This window comes from Lactuca saligna, chromosome 6, assembly GCF_052625555.1.
Source record: "Lactuca saligna cultivar CGN05327 chromosome 6, ASM5262555v1, whole genome shotgun sequence".
NCBI lineage: Eukaryota > Viridiplantae > Streptophyta > Magnoliopsida > Asterales > Asteraceae > Lactuca > Lactuca saligna.
Genome location: NC_136422.1, coordinates 175209198 through 175226647, shown reverse-complemented (window position 1 = coordinate 175226647; position 17450 = coordinate 175209198). Strand labels below are relative to the sequence as shown.

At 36.6% G+C, this 17450-nt stretch overlaps 1 protein-coding gene across 1 annotated transcript; it reads right to left on the bottom strand.

Annotated features, from left to right (window-relative positions):
• Nucleotides 1-13779: 13779 nt before the first annotated feature.
• LOC144999654 (uncharacterized) lies at nt 13780-14915 on the bottom strand. Its single transcript, XM_078958776.1, has one exon. The coding sequence runs from the start codon at nt 14760-14762 to the stop codon at nt 13998-14000; it is 765 nt and encodes a 254-aa protein (XP_078814902.1). The 5' UTR covers nt 14763-14915; the 3' UTR covers nt 13780-13997.
• Between the last annotated feature and the right edge of the window lie 2535 nt (nt 14916-17450).

The window sequence follows — 17450 nt, the reverse complement described above, 5'->3', positions numbered from 1 at the left end:
AATTTTCAGTAATTATCCACGTAGTCAGACAATTATGTATATTTCAGTTTTTATGTATTCACATGTATCTAATTTTGATTATATATTTCACTCAAATTATGATTTTAACTTATGATTTTGACATATATAATTTTCCAAAAAATATTTCTACATGATCACCAAATCCGAGTACTCCCCGAGTACTCGCTACTCCCCAATCGGCCGAGCAGGTACCGAGTAGCGAGTTCTACAACCTTGCTTAGTACGTTGGGCGTACGCGAAGGATTCTCAAACCCTAATTTTTAGGGTTTTGTCCATATATAAACATCATTAACTCCTCATTCTCATTCACTATTTAGCCTCCACTTGCTATTTCGTCCATCTAGGACCCTAATCCTCCTTGAGAGTGTTTTTGAGATTATGTGGGTACTTTTGGTGATTTAGAAGGAATAAGAAGAAGAGAAAACCACCTTTGAAGAGTGGGGCACCTTAGATCCAAAATCTCACCACCATTTGAGATCATATTTAGGTAAAAAGCTCTGACCTTGATGAATATTGCTCTTAGTTCTTGTTATGGTTAAGTTTCATGTATTTTGGTCCCTTTTGCTTGGTGTTCTTGAGTATGGTCTACTCTAGACTTCATGAGATGTTCTTAAAGAGGTTTTGTGTAACATCTCGGGAATCCAGGTATTTCTAAATTCATCCCTTGGTTTTTAATGTATGTTATCTTGGCCCTATCATGGGAAGCCCTAGTGGCAAATTTGTAATTTTGGGAGCAAGAGGAGTACACAAAGCGTACACGTGGGTAAGCGTACTCGTGTCCGAAGGAAACCCTAAATATTAGGGTTTGTGGGGTATTTAAGCATCCTTATGACTCATTTATCCCCACCTTTTCAGCCTCCAAAGCCTTAGAGTCGTTTTTGCAAAACCCTAGCTTCCTAGAGTGAGATTAATAGCCCTAAAGTGTGTTCTTGGTGTTTTAGAGGAAGGAGAAGTGCATCAAGAAGCTTGGAAGCTTGTAGAAAGGATTGTATATGGAAGTTTGGCTCTCCTTTCCACCAGCTAAAGCTATAAAGTTCATACCTTAATGTCACACCGTAAACCAAGATGACGGAAATGTCCGGGGGTGAATGACTTACCTGTATTGTATCATAACATAATGTATAAAAGTGATCAAAGCAAACACAACCATCATAAATATAATTAAAAAGTTACATTGTTGTAAGAGTTACATGTTTCAAAATCAATTACAATATGATGATAAAAGGATTTGTCTAACGCCTTAGCGTCCCATCCTCAAAAGCATGTAGTTACATGTTTAGTGATTTCCTGAGAATACAAGTAATTTTTAAAAGTGTCAACAATTAAGTTGGTGAGTTTATAAGAGTTTGTATGAAGAATTATAATCATTTCCTTGTAAAATGATAGTGTTCGTTTCCAGAAAATCCAATATTTTCCTTAAAATGAATTGTAGTCTTAGAAACCCTAAGACCGAAATGTACAAGTATTTTCATACTTAAAATATTAATATACAATTTTAATTTATATAAAACCGTTAGAATGTATGTTTCCCCATAAACTAAATGTATCGTTGTTTCCCCATGTAAGTTATTATAACCGTACTAAAGAGATAGATGACTTGTTACGACGTTCTTTAAGCGTCAGAATGTTCGACATTTGTCACCCTAGACCTGTCGGTATAGTTGTTGCAAGCAGCTTAGGTGCGGGATTACCAGTCACGTATAGATCTATACACAAGTATCACACTCTCTTACGAGAGATTCTGGTTATAATACATGACTTTTGTAGGTACATTGATAGGTACGATGAAGATTTTGACTCACAAAATTTTATTCAATGAGCTTACGTTTTGTTGTAATGAAAACCTTTGTATGTGTAATTATCACTTTTTCATGATAATAAAATAGTATAAAATAATTATATATATATATATATATATATATATATATATATATATATATATATATAATTATCCACTATGTTCCACATGTTACAATAGTGTTAATGATCCATAACTATACTTATATAGTTTATTATAATATTTAATTTTTGTATATATATATATATATATATACACACACACACACACACACACACACATATATATATATATATATATATATATATATATATATATATATATATATATATATATATATAGATGCTAGCATGCTTAGATATTTATAAATAACAAATTTTTACATCTAGCACAAATAAATGAGCCCTTAGTATGAAAATGTTCATTTTTCTAGTTTTTGACTTTTAACGTCACAAACGAAAAACAATGAAATATAGTTATGTAAATATATATATATATATATATATATATATATATATATATATATATATATATATATATATATATATATATATTGTTTTTTTTTTACATTTTTGTGATTTTTTGGTCAAGTTAACTTTATATATTTTAAACAACATATTTTTGGTCAAACCCAGAAAAATGATGTCATAACCTAGTTATGACAATTTTTGTTAGAAAACCTTTTTTTGCATATATAAAATGATATATTTGAAGTATTCTTTTTGTAAAACTAAATCTTTTGTATTTTTGATTAGTTTCAAGATATATGTCCAAAATAACACATTTTGGTTTATGTTCTACAAAAATGGTGTAATAACTTGGTTATAACCATTTTTGCTAGAATAATCATATTATGCTCATAAAAACCATAGTTTTTATTTTTTATTTTTGTGTTTATAACTTTTTCATAAGAACATATAGCATGTTTATACTTGTTTTTCATAGTTTTGTATTTTAAACGTACTTTCACATATAAATGTTCATAAAGCTTGGTAATAACATTATTTCATGTATTTAGCACTTTTACACTACATGTAAGCAAGCATGCATAACAACTTGTATATTTATACAAGCTTACTTGTATTCTCCACCAAAAACTTAGAAATCTCGAAAATGAAAGGGTATAAACTCATCTTATATGTGTTTTCTTGATGAATGAATGGTTGTAGATGGAAAGTTTCAAGTCAAGAACACTTGAAGAATACTTTAAAGATTTTAAGATCCTATGAATAGTAACACATGATAATGCGTGTAAATGGATTGAAACTAGTATGAATGTTTGTAGAATCACTAGAAGATGAAGGAAGTACTTACCAAAAGTTGAAGAACTAACTTGGAAGAAATTAGGACTGAAAGTTGAGAGCTTTTCTTGGAGAAGAAGAACAAAATGGAGAAAAATGGTGAAGGGAAAAGGCCTTTCAGACGGGAGTAAAAAGAGAGAGGGAAATAAGGGTGGGTGGGTGGGGGGGGGGGGGTAGGAGGGTAGGGATGGGGTGTGCTAGGTTAGATGTCAGGTGATAGATTTTGTGGGGAAAAGGTAAGATAACTTTTCTCCCATGGCATTTTATTAAAAGCAAAGTCAACTCTTTTTATTTCTATAAAAATGTTGGCATTTTTATAAAAGAGTGGTATTTTATAAAAAAAAATATGGTAAATAATATGTAATTTCTTAATTTAAATCATAACAATTTAAATTTTTATAAAAGTATCAATATCGTCAAAGGCATTAGCACATTATGTAATGAATATTATTTATACCAAAATAATATATACTTAATTATCGAATTTCACGTTTATAACCCTAATTAGGGTTTATATTTCATAAATGACAATTTCAGAGAGATACTTTGTATTATGATTGTATATTGTACATTAGGAAACATAACGCTTTCCTAAAATCCTAATACTAGTCGAGTTGATTTTGTTTGACCCAAAATTGGCAGTTGTCACACTTTATGACTTGTTTGATAGATCTCATGTTTGGGTCTTTTTATGTTTCTTTTTGGTCCCAAATGCTCCATCTTGAGCATGGCATGCCCTAGATGTTTTGAGTCATCCTTTCAGACCCTTGAAGGGTTCCTTAGTCACAAAAATGAGGTCCTAATGGCTAGAAGTGTCCCATGCATTCAGTAGAAGGGTTTTAATGGATTAAGACGTTGTATTAAGAACTTTTGGATGCGGAAAGTCATAAAGTTGGAGACTTTGTGACTCTAGGGTGCATTTGGACCATGGATATGTAGTTTGGGCTTATGTTCTTAAGCTATTAAGCACAAAATGAGACTTTTGGATCTACCAGGGTACGCCTCGTGTAAGGGGTAGTACGCCCCGCATACTCGGTCAGCTACCCCGATGTGGGTCAATGCGAGGCTCGGTGTACGCCCTGCGTACCGCAAGAGTACACCCTGCATACGCCTTTTGTTGGATTTTGGAGTTTGGGCTTCAAGTTTTGGGCCACCTTTTGGGCTTAAATGCTTGGGCCCTTGTTGGTATATTTGAGTATGATTGTTTTGGGCCAAGTTAAGGATTGTACCTTAGGATAAGGCCCAAAAAGGAGTTGGGACCAATTTAGAAAATTAGGCTAATTATGGGTCTTGAATAACCTTGGGCTTTTGTATCAAGAATTGGGTCTGGGGCTTGGTTTAATTAGGGAAAGGGTAAAGTGTCCATTTACCCTAGGTATGGGTTCTTATACAAAGATGGTTATCCGATTATTAATTTGATGTTTATTTGTTGTGATAGTTCAGGATTTTAGTGAGCCATCAGCTGGATGTTTTTAGTGCGATTCATCAGTGCGAGGTGAGTTGTCCTCACTGTACTCTCGGGTATGCTTGCTATGCTATAGTGATATGCTGGACTTGTGTGACTACATGTATATGCTAGCTATGTTTGATTATGTTATATGTGGATATGTGATGGTTGGTTGGGTTGAGGCAGTCCTGCTGTGTGTAGAAGGCCAACATACCCATGGCAACCCGGATAGACTGAAGGCCTGTGAGGCGGACCGGTTAGGCCGAAGGCCCAGAGAATGGTCCAGATAGACTGACGGCCTGGTGCGGCGGTCCAGACATGCTGAAGGTTCTATATGCATGTTGTTGCTGAAGTATCTATGATTATGTGTTATGGTGATATTTTAGGGAAACTCACTAAGCGTTAGACTTATGGTTTTGGGTTGTGTTTCAGGTACCTCAATTGATCGTGGGAAGGCAAAAGCTTGATCGTGCACCTCCTCATATTATGTTTTGTGATTTTGGGAAAAAGTATGATGTTAAATGTGTTTTGAAAACTATAATGTAAACAATTATGATTTTGGTTGGGTTGAAAAAGTTTAAATTTTTATGAAAATATATGAATGTTACAAGTTGGTATCAGAGCCTTGGTTTGCGTGAATTGGAGGGACACTCATGTGATGCAAGGTGTATGATCGGACGGAACCAATAAGCAACCCCAAATTACCACACCAATTAGTTGAGATTATGTTATGTTATGATTAGAAAGGCATGCTAGTGATATGATAGGGATCCTCAGGAATCGTATGATATAATTGTTTTATATTTGATGCCTTATCTCTTGTGGAGTACCCTATTGATTATTGTATGACTCTTTAGTTTGTGAAATAATTATTGAATGAATGCATGGTCCTGCTACATATCTCTTGTATGAGTCCAACCGTTGTGGGATTGAATCTTTTAACTTAACATTGTTTAAGTTATGCAATATGTGATAGTGTTCATATGATAGTTATCTGGCACAAATGGAGGGTCGTGTGGCAGTTAGTGGTAGGATTAGTTATGTGGGATCAATCGGCCAGTCGATATGTGTAGCCTTCCTCTAGGAAGTGAGAATAGAGTGCATGAGTATGCTAGAGGGAAGTATCTTTTTAGGGTTGTTGTGATGATCCTCTAAGATGACTACGGGTAGGTGTGGAAGGTAGTATGGGCCCGAAATACTGAAAGCACAGGACCTGTACGCATAACAGAGAAATCACAACCCCTAGGGCTTGTTGGGAGTTGGATCCTCGTTATTATATGTGTGTTATCTGACATCCTCTTGGTTTATTTTTAGTATGGTGACTGCGCTTCGAGTTGAGATTGGATCTGCATCGGGATCGGGCGCAGGCTGCCAGGATGGTTAGCCGCATTGGATGACAGGATTAGGGAGATCCTACGTGAGGAGGTTGTGGATATTGTTAGGGATCAGATACCAAAGTTATTTGGGTCTATTAAGATCGCGATGATGGATTTCTTCGATGTTAGATATGCAATTGTTGCTGTTGCAGCCTCCGCAACCATTGCAACTGTAGGTGTTGGACCGGGTTGGGTTTTTTAGTATCGGGACTTCGACAATACGAATCCCCCGACTTTCGATGGATTCCAGGACCCAATCGTAGCTATGAGGTGGCTATTTGATGTTGAGGGATGATTTTTCACCTGCTCTTGCCCAACTGAACAGAAGGTCAGATGTGCTCTGAACCTCTTGAGGTCTGTTACGAAGGATTGGTGGAGACTTGTTCAGGATCGTATTCTACAGAGCAGAGGGTTGCGGTATCTTAGGAGCAGTTCATGGAGATGTTTCGTACTCGATATGTGTTGTGAGTAGAGCGCGAGAGGTTGGCCCAAGAGTTTTCAGATCTGAGGCAGGGTACAAAGTCAGTAACGGAGATCACCAGGATGTTTATCGAGAGGGCCATGTTTTTCCCTGAGTTTGTTTTGGAGTAGGCTCATATGACCCGTTACTTGAGCATGCTCAAGACGAATATCAGGTAGTTTGTTTCCACCCAGTGGTATGATTCTTTGTTGGAGTTGCAGGAGGCCTCTAGGTAGTTTGAGCTTGAGATTGATCTTCAGTTGAGGGAGCAAAGATCACCCTCGACACAGCTGCAGCCAGCACCAAAGCGGTTCAAGGCCGCTGAATCTAGATCTGCAGGTCAGCGATGCTGCACTTTTGGGAAGTACAGTAGGGTTCATGAGGGGGCATGCCGATTTGGTAGTTTTTGCTACAAATGTGGTAAGGAGGGGCACTATGTGAGGGATTGACTCCAGTTAGCCCTAAATCAGAGTACAAGGATTTGTTATCATTTTGATTAAGTTAGCCATATGAAGGTCAACTATCCATTTCTCGCCTCCATGCCGGTGTAGGCCCCGATGCTAGCCACGTTGAGGATCACTGATAGACGTTAGGGGAGGACGGAGCTCCTGAGTGTTCGAGGTCATGCCTTTCATCTCACCACCGAGGAGGCCATAGCAGCACCAGATGTGGTGAATGGTATGGTTCTATCCCTTATCTTGATAATTATGTTTTATGTTATGCTTATTTGTGTGCCTTTGTTAGGTACGTTCCTAGTGAACTCTTTACCTACTTTAGTGTTGTTTGACTTAGGTGCATTCGGTCCTTCGTATCTCGATCATTCAGTAGGGAGTTTGATACGCCCATTGGGGGAGTTGGAGTGTCCATTGCAAGTTTCTATCACCAACGAACACGGGGTTTCTACTTCTTTGGTGTATTAAGGTTTTGTTCTGGAGATCTTCGGGCTATAGTTTCCAATAAATTTGATCCCTATTCTGAGGCTTGGATTAACTGATTCGGTTCAATGTTATTATCGATTGTGAGGGCTAGCGCCTGGTAGTTCGAACCTCAAGTGGGGGAAAACTGGTTATTTATGGAGAGGGCACCAGGATGGGTTCAAGGTTTTGTTCTCCAGCCAGGGCTCGGCAATATATTCAGCATAAGTGTGTGGGTTACTTGGCTTATGTGGTGGACACGCATGTTGAGGGTCAGGTTTCAGTTTCCGATGTCCCGGTTTTTAGGGAGTTTGCGAATGTATTCCCATAGGAGTTACCCGGTGTGCCTCCTGAGAGGCAGGTCGAGTTCAGGATCGACCTTGTGTCAGGTGTGGCTTCGATCATCAAGGTGTCGTACTGCTTGGCACCACCTAAGATGCATGAGCTATCATCCTAGTATCAAGAGCTACTAGGCAAGCAATTCATCAGACCGAGTAGTTCTCTGTGGGGAGCATCGATTTTGTTCGTCAAGAATTAGGATGGTTCACACCAGATGTGTATAGATTACTGGGAGTTGAAGAAGTTAATGGTGAAGAACCGTTATCCCCTTCCGTGGATTGATTACCTCTTTGATCAATTGCATGGTGTATCTTGGTTCTCTAAGATAGTTCTAAGGTCTGAACATCATCAGGTCAGGGTGAGAGAGGAGGACGTGGAGAAGACCGCATTCCGGAATCGTTAAGGACATTATGAGTTTGTGGTGATGCCATTTGGGCTCACCAATGTGCCTGCGGTATTTATAGATTTCATGAATCGAGTAAATAGGCTGATGCTCGTTTGTTCAGTTATCGTATTTATTGATGATATCTTGGTATATTCCAAGACCAGAGAGCAGCATGAGGTTCATTTTCACAAGCTTCTGGGGGTTTTGAAACGAGAACGACTTTATGCTAAGTTTTCGAAGTGTGAGTTTTAGTTACGAGTGGTTTAGTTCCTTGGACACCTCGTTAACCAGGACGAGATATTGGTCGATCTGGCTAAGATCAAAGTTGTGATGCTGTGGGAGGTTCTGAAATATCCCTCATATATCAAGAGTTTATTGGGATTGGCAGGATACTACCGGAGATTCATTCATGATTTCTCCAAGAATGCAGTACCCCTCACTAGTCTAATGAGGAAGGGGATGAATTTCCGGTGGGGCCCTGAGTAGTAGTCAACATTCCCTCTCCCCGTTCCCGCCTCTGATTTTTAAAAAAGTTCCCCCAAACGGAATGCCCCCCCCCCCCCCCCCCCCCCGGGAACGAGGTCCTACGAGACTTTTTGACATCCCTAGTTTGAAGATTATTTTATTGTTTCTTGGGGTTCTCTTTTGTGTAGATGAAGACATTTTTGTTTGGTGAATTGAGAGTGTTTGTGAGAGAGGTAATGATATTTTGTTTTTACGAAATGTTGAGTGTGTGGTTTGATTTATAGTAGTTGAATTATAGTTGAATATTTTGAATTTTATTAATTAAAAACGTTTTTTTTATTTAATTGTGAAGAAGTTTGTGAAAATTTAAGCTCGCAATTATGGTGAAAGTTTAAGTTTAGTCAAAGGCAGTAGCAATCCGGTCCAACTCCTCTGCAACCGATGAGATTGTTGTATCTCTTTCTCTCTCTTCTCGCCAAGGATTCAACGAACATCTTGTAGCGACCCCCCCCCCCCCCCCCAGCGAGAGCTAGGAGGCAGTGTTCCAGCATGCATAACGATGATAGCAACCCGAGTAGCGAGTCCCACTCATTTCAGTCTTATAACTAGTAATTATTAAAAGAGTATACAAGTTTTGAAAGGTTTTTGGTAGATTTTTTATAGGAAATTTTAAAATAAAAATACTATTTATATCTTCACAATAAGAGTGTTTCACTTTATTTGTGGGATCTATTGGGTTTTTATTATTTTATTTTTATTTGTTTGATTTGTTTATTTATAATTAATTAGAAATCTATAAGATACATAAAGTTTTTTTACAAAAAAAATCATATTAAGAGTTCATCGATCCATAAGCTCCTTGAACAATCTTTTACAAAAAAATCATAACAAGATTTCCTCAACCTATAAGCTCTTTGAACAATCTTTATTTGAACGAATTAACCTAATAATTTTTCAGTCTTGAACAACCTTTTGGTTTGAAAATATCTTTAAGAAATCCTATTATAGATGTTATTAATTAAGAACATTACTTCTCATTGCATTTGAAAAAACATTTTTTCTAGTAAAAGTTCATTTATACAAATGTTTATGTAGATCACAATATTTATTAAATCAGATATTTTGGTTGTTAAGTTGTGGAACTTGATCTTTTCTTTGACCTTATTGCCACTTTAACGACTAATTAAATGTGAGGTCCCAAGAAGAAAATTTACAAGGAGTTATACGTATATCGGTTTCGACATCAAAAGTATGTAGTTGTAGTAGGCTGTTGGAGCCGTTGGAGAGTGGTTATTGAGGTAGTTGCGGAGTAGCTATGGAGTAGATTGTGGGGCACTTGATGCACTACTCCATTTTGTAGCTGCAATGATTGAACAATGTGTCAGATGAGTCGATGACAGTTTTTAAGCCCAACATACAAACATATTTTAGGTCAACTCTTTTTTTTTTATAAATAGATCTCCTTGTACGGATTTTGACTTTTGACTGTAATAAGAAAATGTGTTTGTGTAATGCCCTGATCTAGAATATCAATTTATGGATTTCGGTGGCCAAAGCCAGGGGCGTTTTAGTCATTTATGAAATATAGAGGTATTATTCGAGAAGGTTTCGGGCAGGGCGTGTTGTTAGAAGCGTAGGGTTTCTCGCCACCTTTCCGTGGATATAAAGTTCATCAGAAACGGATTTAGAATGAAGGAGTTATGACACTTTAAAGATTTGGCAATAATTGCCCTTATGGAGAAAAGTTCGCATGGAAGGCCATGCATGCATGTTTGGAACACGCGTGGGTACGCCCAGCATAACGGGGCAACTTGGTCGCGGATGTTCAAGGCGTACGCCCAGCGTATGCTAAAAGTCATAAAACCCTAATTTTGGGTTGAGCACTATATAAAGGACATGTTGGCTTCAACCCTAGCCCTATTTTCAGCCTCCCCAACCTCAAAAGAAACCCTAGAACGTCCCTACCCTTATTTTGTGAGACCTTGAACTTGGAGAACCCATTTTTGGTGGTTTAAAGCTTGGAAGAGAAAATAAGAAGGTTGGCAAGGAGGAAGCTTGGAAACTAGAGCTTGTAGATCTGGGATAAGTGCTTCATTCCAGACCTCTTCAAGGTAAAAAGTTTGAGCTTGATGATTAATCTCTTAGATCTCCTTTAGTTCAAGTTTATGGACTTTTTGGTCCCAAGATTGGGTCTTTGAGACTTAAGCACGTTTCTAAGACCGAGGTTGCCTCCCTTAGAGTCATATGAGTCCCATAAGCAGTAAAGTTCCAACCTTTATGGTCCTATTAAGTCCATGCATGAGATCTAGTCCCCTTTATGGAAATAGAAGATTATTTTGGGAGTTTGAGTTGGTTTGGGCCATATAAAGTCACCAAGTCAGTGACTTTATGGCTTAAGACATGGAATAAGGTTTGGATCTGAGTTTATAGCTTCTGAATCGAGGTATTAAGCACTTAATAGAAAGTTGGCTTAATAGGGTATGACGTTGAGCATACGTGAAGGTACGCCCAACATACGTATCATCAAGCCTGTACGCTAAGCGTACATTAGAGTACGCCCCACGTAATCTGTCTGTGTTGGGTTTTGTGCTTTGGGCCATGCTTTGGGTTTTTGGACTAGTGGGCCATCAGGAGTAAGTAAATATAGGCTAAGTATAGGTGTTGGGCTTAGGGTAAGGCCCAATAAAGGATTGGGGCCCAATGTAGCAAATTGGGCCATAAGCGGGCCTCTAGTGGGTCATTGATGGACTTAGAAAGTATTAAAGGGTTTGGGCCATGTTTAACCCACACCACAACAGGGGTAAAATAGTCATTTTACCCATAGAAGGATCCTTATTTCTGATTTAATGTCTTAATTGATCATGATAGCCGGGGAGCAGCCGGAACAGCAGTCAAGGATTTTTACTTAGGCATTCAGCAGTCAATTCTTCGAGGTGAGTTTTCCTTCCAGTAGGAACGGGTCTAAGGCCACAATGTCGAACCGTTTAGATAGCAGTAGTTCCAGACTTCGGTCCGATGCAGTAGTTCAATATGCTTGATGTTGTTGTGATTCAGGTATGTTTATGTGTTAGTTAGTTCGGGCCTCGATCCGATGCAACATGCAGTATATGTGCTTTTGTTATATGCTATGATCATGTTATGCTATGTTCAGTTAGTCCGGACTTCGGTCTGATGCAGGGGGCAAGGCCACAGTTAGTCCGGGCTTTGGTCCAATGTAGGGGGCAAGGCCCCAGTTAGTCCGGACTTCGGTCGGATGTAGTGGCAAGGCCCCATTTAGTCCGGACCTTGGTCCGATGCAGTGGGCAAGACCCAGTATGTGCTTTATATATTATTGTATGATATGTGGTAGTTTGGAGGAGCTCACTAAGCTTCATGCTTACAGTTTTTAGTTTTGGTTTGAGGTACTTCCGGTAGCGGAGAGAAGAGCTCGGGATGATCGCATGACACCCACCATAGTTTGTCAGCCTGAGATGTTTTACTCTGATAATAAGAACATATATTGAATTAATACTCTTATTTTATGTTAGGAATTATGTTATGGATTCACAATCGTGGTTTAAGTAATGTTTTTCAAAAAAAAAAAAAATTAGTCATGATTTTTGGGTCGTTACAGTTTGACAACTATTAATAAAATTTATCTGTTTGGTGAGTGCAAAAGCAACTCATGGAAGTTGTACTGATTGTATTGGAAATTGTAGGGATAGAATCTGACATGGAGTGTGGGCTCCATAAATCATCACTATTAGAATGGGGTTATTTATCATTCCGACATGTGACGTGTGGTTAGTAATTATGCTCGTAGTTTGTTTTGGTAGGACCTTTGGTGTGAAGATATTTTGTTTAGATATAAATTTGATTGATTATATGTCTTGTTTACTAGTAAAGCAAGGTACGAGGAAATATTTATGGATTGATGGAGGTTGGATGTTTCCTTGGCGTCGACCCGTTAGAGGAGGGATCGAGATCGGGCATTTCATGGCTATGATGGTGATCCTTGGTTAAGTGGTGCTATCTGCAAGTTATGATCAATGACAATGTGTTCATGATCCTTCAGACTTGTTTATTGTGAAGTCAGCTCGAGATTGTTTAGATGATGTCACTCTTTCGTCCTCAACTGATGCTACAAGGTGGAATACCACTTTGCCTATAAAGCTTAATATTTTTCCAGTGGAAAAAGGTGTGTAATCGGCTTCCAACCAAAGAAGGGGTGGACATATCTTCGTTGTTGTGCTTGGTGTGTGGGGATATTGTCGAAGAGAGTGTGCATCTTTTCTTGAAGTGTGGAGTTGTTCAACAAATGTGGCGTTTTGTATTGATGTTTTGATAGTGTTGCACAGATGTGTAGCTAGATTGACAATCATCCGATGGTTAGATTCACTCGACTTATAGCGAACATGATCCTTTCCACAACTATGAGGGTGTTATCGGGTTACAAAAGTGCAATGGTTTTTAGGGATCGTAAGTATAGATGAGAGTATAATTTTGACAACATCGTGCCTTTTTTTTTTAATTGGTTGTGCTTTATAAATGCTAAGGCTAAGAGGATTAGGACGAAATGACTTCTAAATCCCCTAGATGCCTTATTATGTTGTATCTTTTGCTAGGACTTAACTGGTTTCTTTTATATATATATATATATATATATATATATATATATATATATATATATATATATATATATATATATATATATATATATATATATATATATATTCTTTTGCCAATAAAAAAAATCACTTTGTTTCATTCGTAGACATTGTTAGATTTATCTGACCGAACCAACGGTTTGTTACATCGATCAGCACTGATCTTAAAAAATTAAATATTTTCAAAAGGACAAAGACGAACAAAAAGAAGAATATCCATATTTTTATTATAATTTTTAATTTTTAAATAAAAATATATAATAAAAAAATAGCTATCCACTTTGCCGCTCAAAAACGCCCAATGACATTGATGTTTGCCTATCTTTTTCTTAATAGTCGAGTTTTCTTTCTTATATTCACCTACTGCACTTCTCATTTTATCCATATATAAAAACTGATGTTTTTGCTTTTTTTAATGATGATAAGACTATGTTTTGGGAATATTCTTTTAGCAACTAGGTTTTATAGTTAAAATCTTACACCTTTTTATTTTTATGTATGTACTCCACTTAGTTTTTGGACATATAAATTATCCTCAATAAATAATTATGGAGATCTTACTTTGTCGAACTATAATTATATATAAGACTAGCAAAACATATAGTTATGTTATAGCAACATGATGGATTAAAATAAAACCGAATCGCGAGATAAATTTGACATCTTCAGCATATATTTAACATGCATAGGAATTTTTTTCTTAATACATTGAATTCCAACCACCCCGTCATTAAAAATTGTAACCAAAAAACAAAGAAATTGAATATCTACATGAACATCATCCACAAATTTCAAAAATGACGATAAAATTCAAAAGCAACACAACTTAATTGCTTCAAACTCAATCAAAAACTTCTTCGATGGGGTTGATTGTTCATCACTTCATTGTTCAGTACGCTTCTTGGAGATGTGGTCATCTTCTGGCTAAATTTTCTTGAATACTCTTTCTTCATGATCTTCTTCGGTCTTTTAGGGTTTTCAGATGTCGCATTAATCATGGGCATCATATACCACCCTAGAGAAGTGCATAATATCGCAGAAGACCGGCCAAAAAACACCAAAAACACCAAGATCAAGATCACAAAAAGAGACAAAGAATACCAAGGCCTCCACCATTGACCAAACTTTAATCTCAATTGACCAACACTAATCCTCTTCTTGCACATATCAGCCACCGGTTTTGCTTGTTGCACCACCATGCCGCCGCTAGGTTTACCACTTCCGGCAGCCACCGGATGCTCCGGAGATGATTCGGCCGTTTTTGCATTTCCATTCAACTTATGGTGCTGATCTTTGTCTTGTTTTCTTTGATCTTTGATCTTGACAACAATTGGTTTCACATCATTCGAATTTGAGTACACAAACCGAACTAAGGAGATATCGTGAGACCCTTTTTGTGTAAAGATCTGCTGTCTCTTGCCATCAAGATCCGCCAATAGAGCTTCAAACTTATCAAGACCACGACTTGCGTATGGGTTCTTGTTGTCTTTATTGCTTCTGCTACAAAAACTGTGTCTTCTTGTTGTTTTTCTTTGAGTTGTTGATGAAGCCGGACAAACCAAGTCAAAATCGTCTTCTCGGTTGCCACCGGATCCACAAATGAAAGCCATAGTTTCTGTTCTTGCAAAACTAAGGTTTATGACTGGTTTTACTATGAATTTAGAGGAAACTGAAGATTATATCAAGGGTTTTCTGTGTGGATTCAAGTGCTTATAATATTATTCCAAGGATGAAGCTTGAAATTTAAAGAGGTGATGTGAATGTGATGGAGAAGGGTTTATATGGAAGCTTCTAACCGGTGTTGACTTCTTGAAGAAAGGGCAATGGATTTTGTGTAAAGTATTTTATTAAGGCAAATAACATGGGTACCCACATGACTTTGATTTAGTCAAGGTCTTTAGAAATAGTTACATAAACCCCTTGCATTTTCTTCATATTTCCAAATTAAAATCATCCAAGGGTTGTTTGGTCATATGCAACATCGATATGAATCGGTCGACATTGAGTGTGTTTGGTTCAGCATCTAAACAACGTCCTCTAACATTCAATCGTGATTTGCCTATTGTAGCCACCTAAAACTTTTCATTTAAATGATTTCATTTAGATGATGATATTTTTTTATATAATTGTTTCAAGATACTTTTACTAACTTTAACTAGGTGATAACTGATAATTGATGAGTGAAGTCAAACATAGATATCTTATGCTTAGTTAATGTTTTATTTTCTCATTTAAATTGTAAGACTTGTCGAAAAAACATGTTTTTTACCCATCTTTTATTATAATAAACTTCAAACTTTCATTTAACTTTGTATTAATATTTAATTTGAACATTTAAATTTGAAATTTACTTCGAACTTTGCCAAAAGAATATAAATTCTAGTTTGCTTTTCAAAATCCATTTTGCTAAAGGCTGTTTGTGATGATTATTTTAACCAGAGGAGCATACGACGCAAGTTGACATAGTTTAGGGGGTGTTAGGTAAGTTGATATATCCTTAAATTGATTATAATACATGGCTAATAATACTAAATTTTTAATAATAACCCGGTCGTTCTAGATGGACTTGTTCTAGATGACATGCCAACACAACTATATGACGTCACAAAATAAATAACTACACCAATTCACCAAATACACGTTAGATGCAAGTTGTGTTATATATATAGATTATAAAGTATGATTTAATAATGGGGAGAGAATTTCAATTTCAAATGAGACTGAGCATTTTATCAGACCCCGGGATTAGTTTTTGGACATATATTTCATTATCTTGGGTAAAAGAAAATTCAAAATTCAAAAATATTATAATATATTAATTTTTGTTAATTTTAATATTGAAAACATTTTAAAAAAATCAACTTTTTTTTAGTAAAATATTCTAAAGTCACAAATTTAGTCTTTTTTTTTTTTTTAATAGAAATTATCTTTGTGGATTCAATTTCTTGTGTTGTTGGTCACGACCACACTAATCTGAGTATTTGCTCTTTTGATTTGGTTCATCATTTTCTTTTACTTAACCATCTCACTACGCGTCTTCTTTTCACTCTTTCAGTCTCCTTTTTCACCATCATCATTAGGGGTGAGCAAAAACCGAACCGATTAAAGAAAAACCGATAAAACCGCAATAAACCGCTACCGAAAAACCGAAACCGATGCAAAAACCAATGGTGCGGATTTAATTTTTGCAAAAACCGAAGGTCAACGGTGCGGTGCGGTTTCTATCCTAAAAACTGGTCCATCAAAACCGAACCGCACCGCAAGCGTGTATAGTAATAAATCAATCAATGTATATTATATACATTCTATTGAAAATAGTTATAAACGATAATATATGTATTATATGTTTATTTTGTGTTTGTATAAAACTATATGGGTGCAAAAGAAATGTTCTATTGTTAGCCAAACGTACCAATCGATTACATGTAATAAGCTTGTAACAAATTAACTCAAAATCAACCAACCTTCAATCATTAATTAGTTTGTGAGAGTGGTCACAAGTTGTATTTTAAGCGACTTACAATTTTTGATTATGTAATTTTGTTTTAAGATGAAAATGAATGTATTAAAAAAAACAGCACAATATAAACTTATATGCACATGGTTTTCAGTTCTTACAGTTTTAAAAAACCGCACAAAAAAACATAAAAAAAACTGCACCAAATTCTTAACACGGTTTAAAAACCGAAACCGCACCGATACAAACCGAAACCGCATTTAAAAACCGAAAAACCGAACCATTGTAAAACCGCACCCAACGGTTTTAAGAATGCAAAAACCGCACCATGCGGTTTGCGGTTCGGTTTGGTCTGAAAACCGCACCAAACCACACCATGCTCACCCCTAATCACCACTATCCTAACAAAACTAGAAGTTCAAATTAAAAAACAGAAATTAAAACATTAAGATCCAAAAATAAAATTAAGATCCAAAATAAGCAATAATTAATCACTGCATATTTGTTGAGCATTCAAAGAGGGGGTCACATTCAATGGTGTTACGATGGTTTGTGGAAAAAACACATATATCGAAATCAAGAAATTACAAAACAATAATTAATCACAGAATAATGAAAAATCAGAATTTACCGTAAGTATCGAGAGATTGTGATTTGTGGACTTGTGATATGTGTTAAAAAGTCACAAACATAATATGCAACTTGATTTTCCAAGCCAAAGAGAAAAAAGATAGAGGAAAATAGGATGGAGAAGGGCGACATAGCTGACATCAGAATCTGTCATTAGCATCGATGATATTCTACCATTAACATCGATGGTGACGAAAAGCGGCCCAAAGTA

Bases quoted from the DNA above. Each gene is read 5' to 3' on its own strand.
- LOC144999654 (XM_078958776.1), bottom strand. From the start codon at position 14,762: ATGGCTTTCATTTGTGGATCCGGTGGCAACCGAGAAGACGATTTTGAC.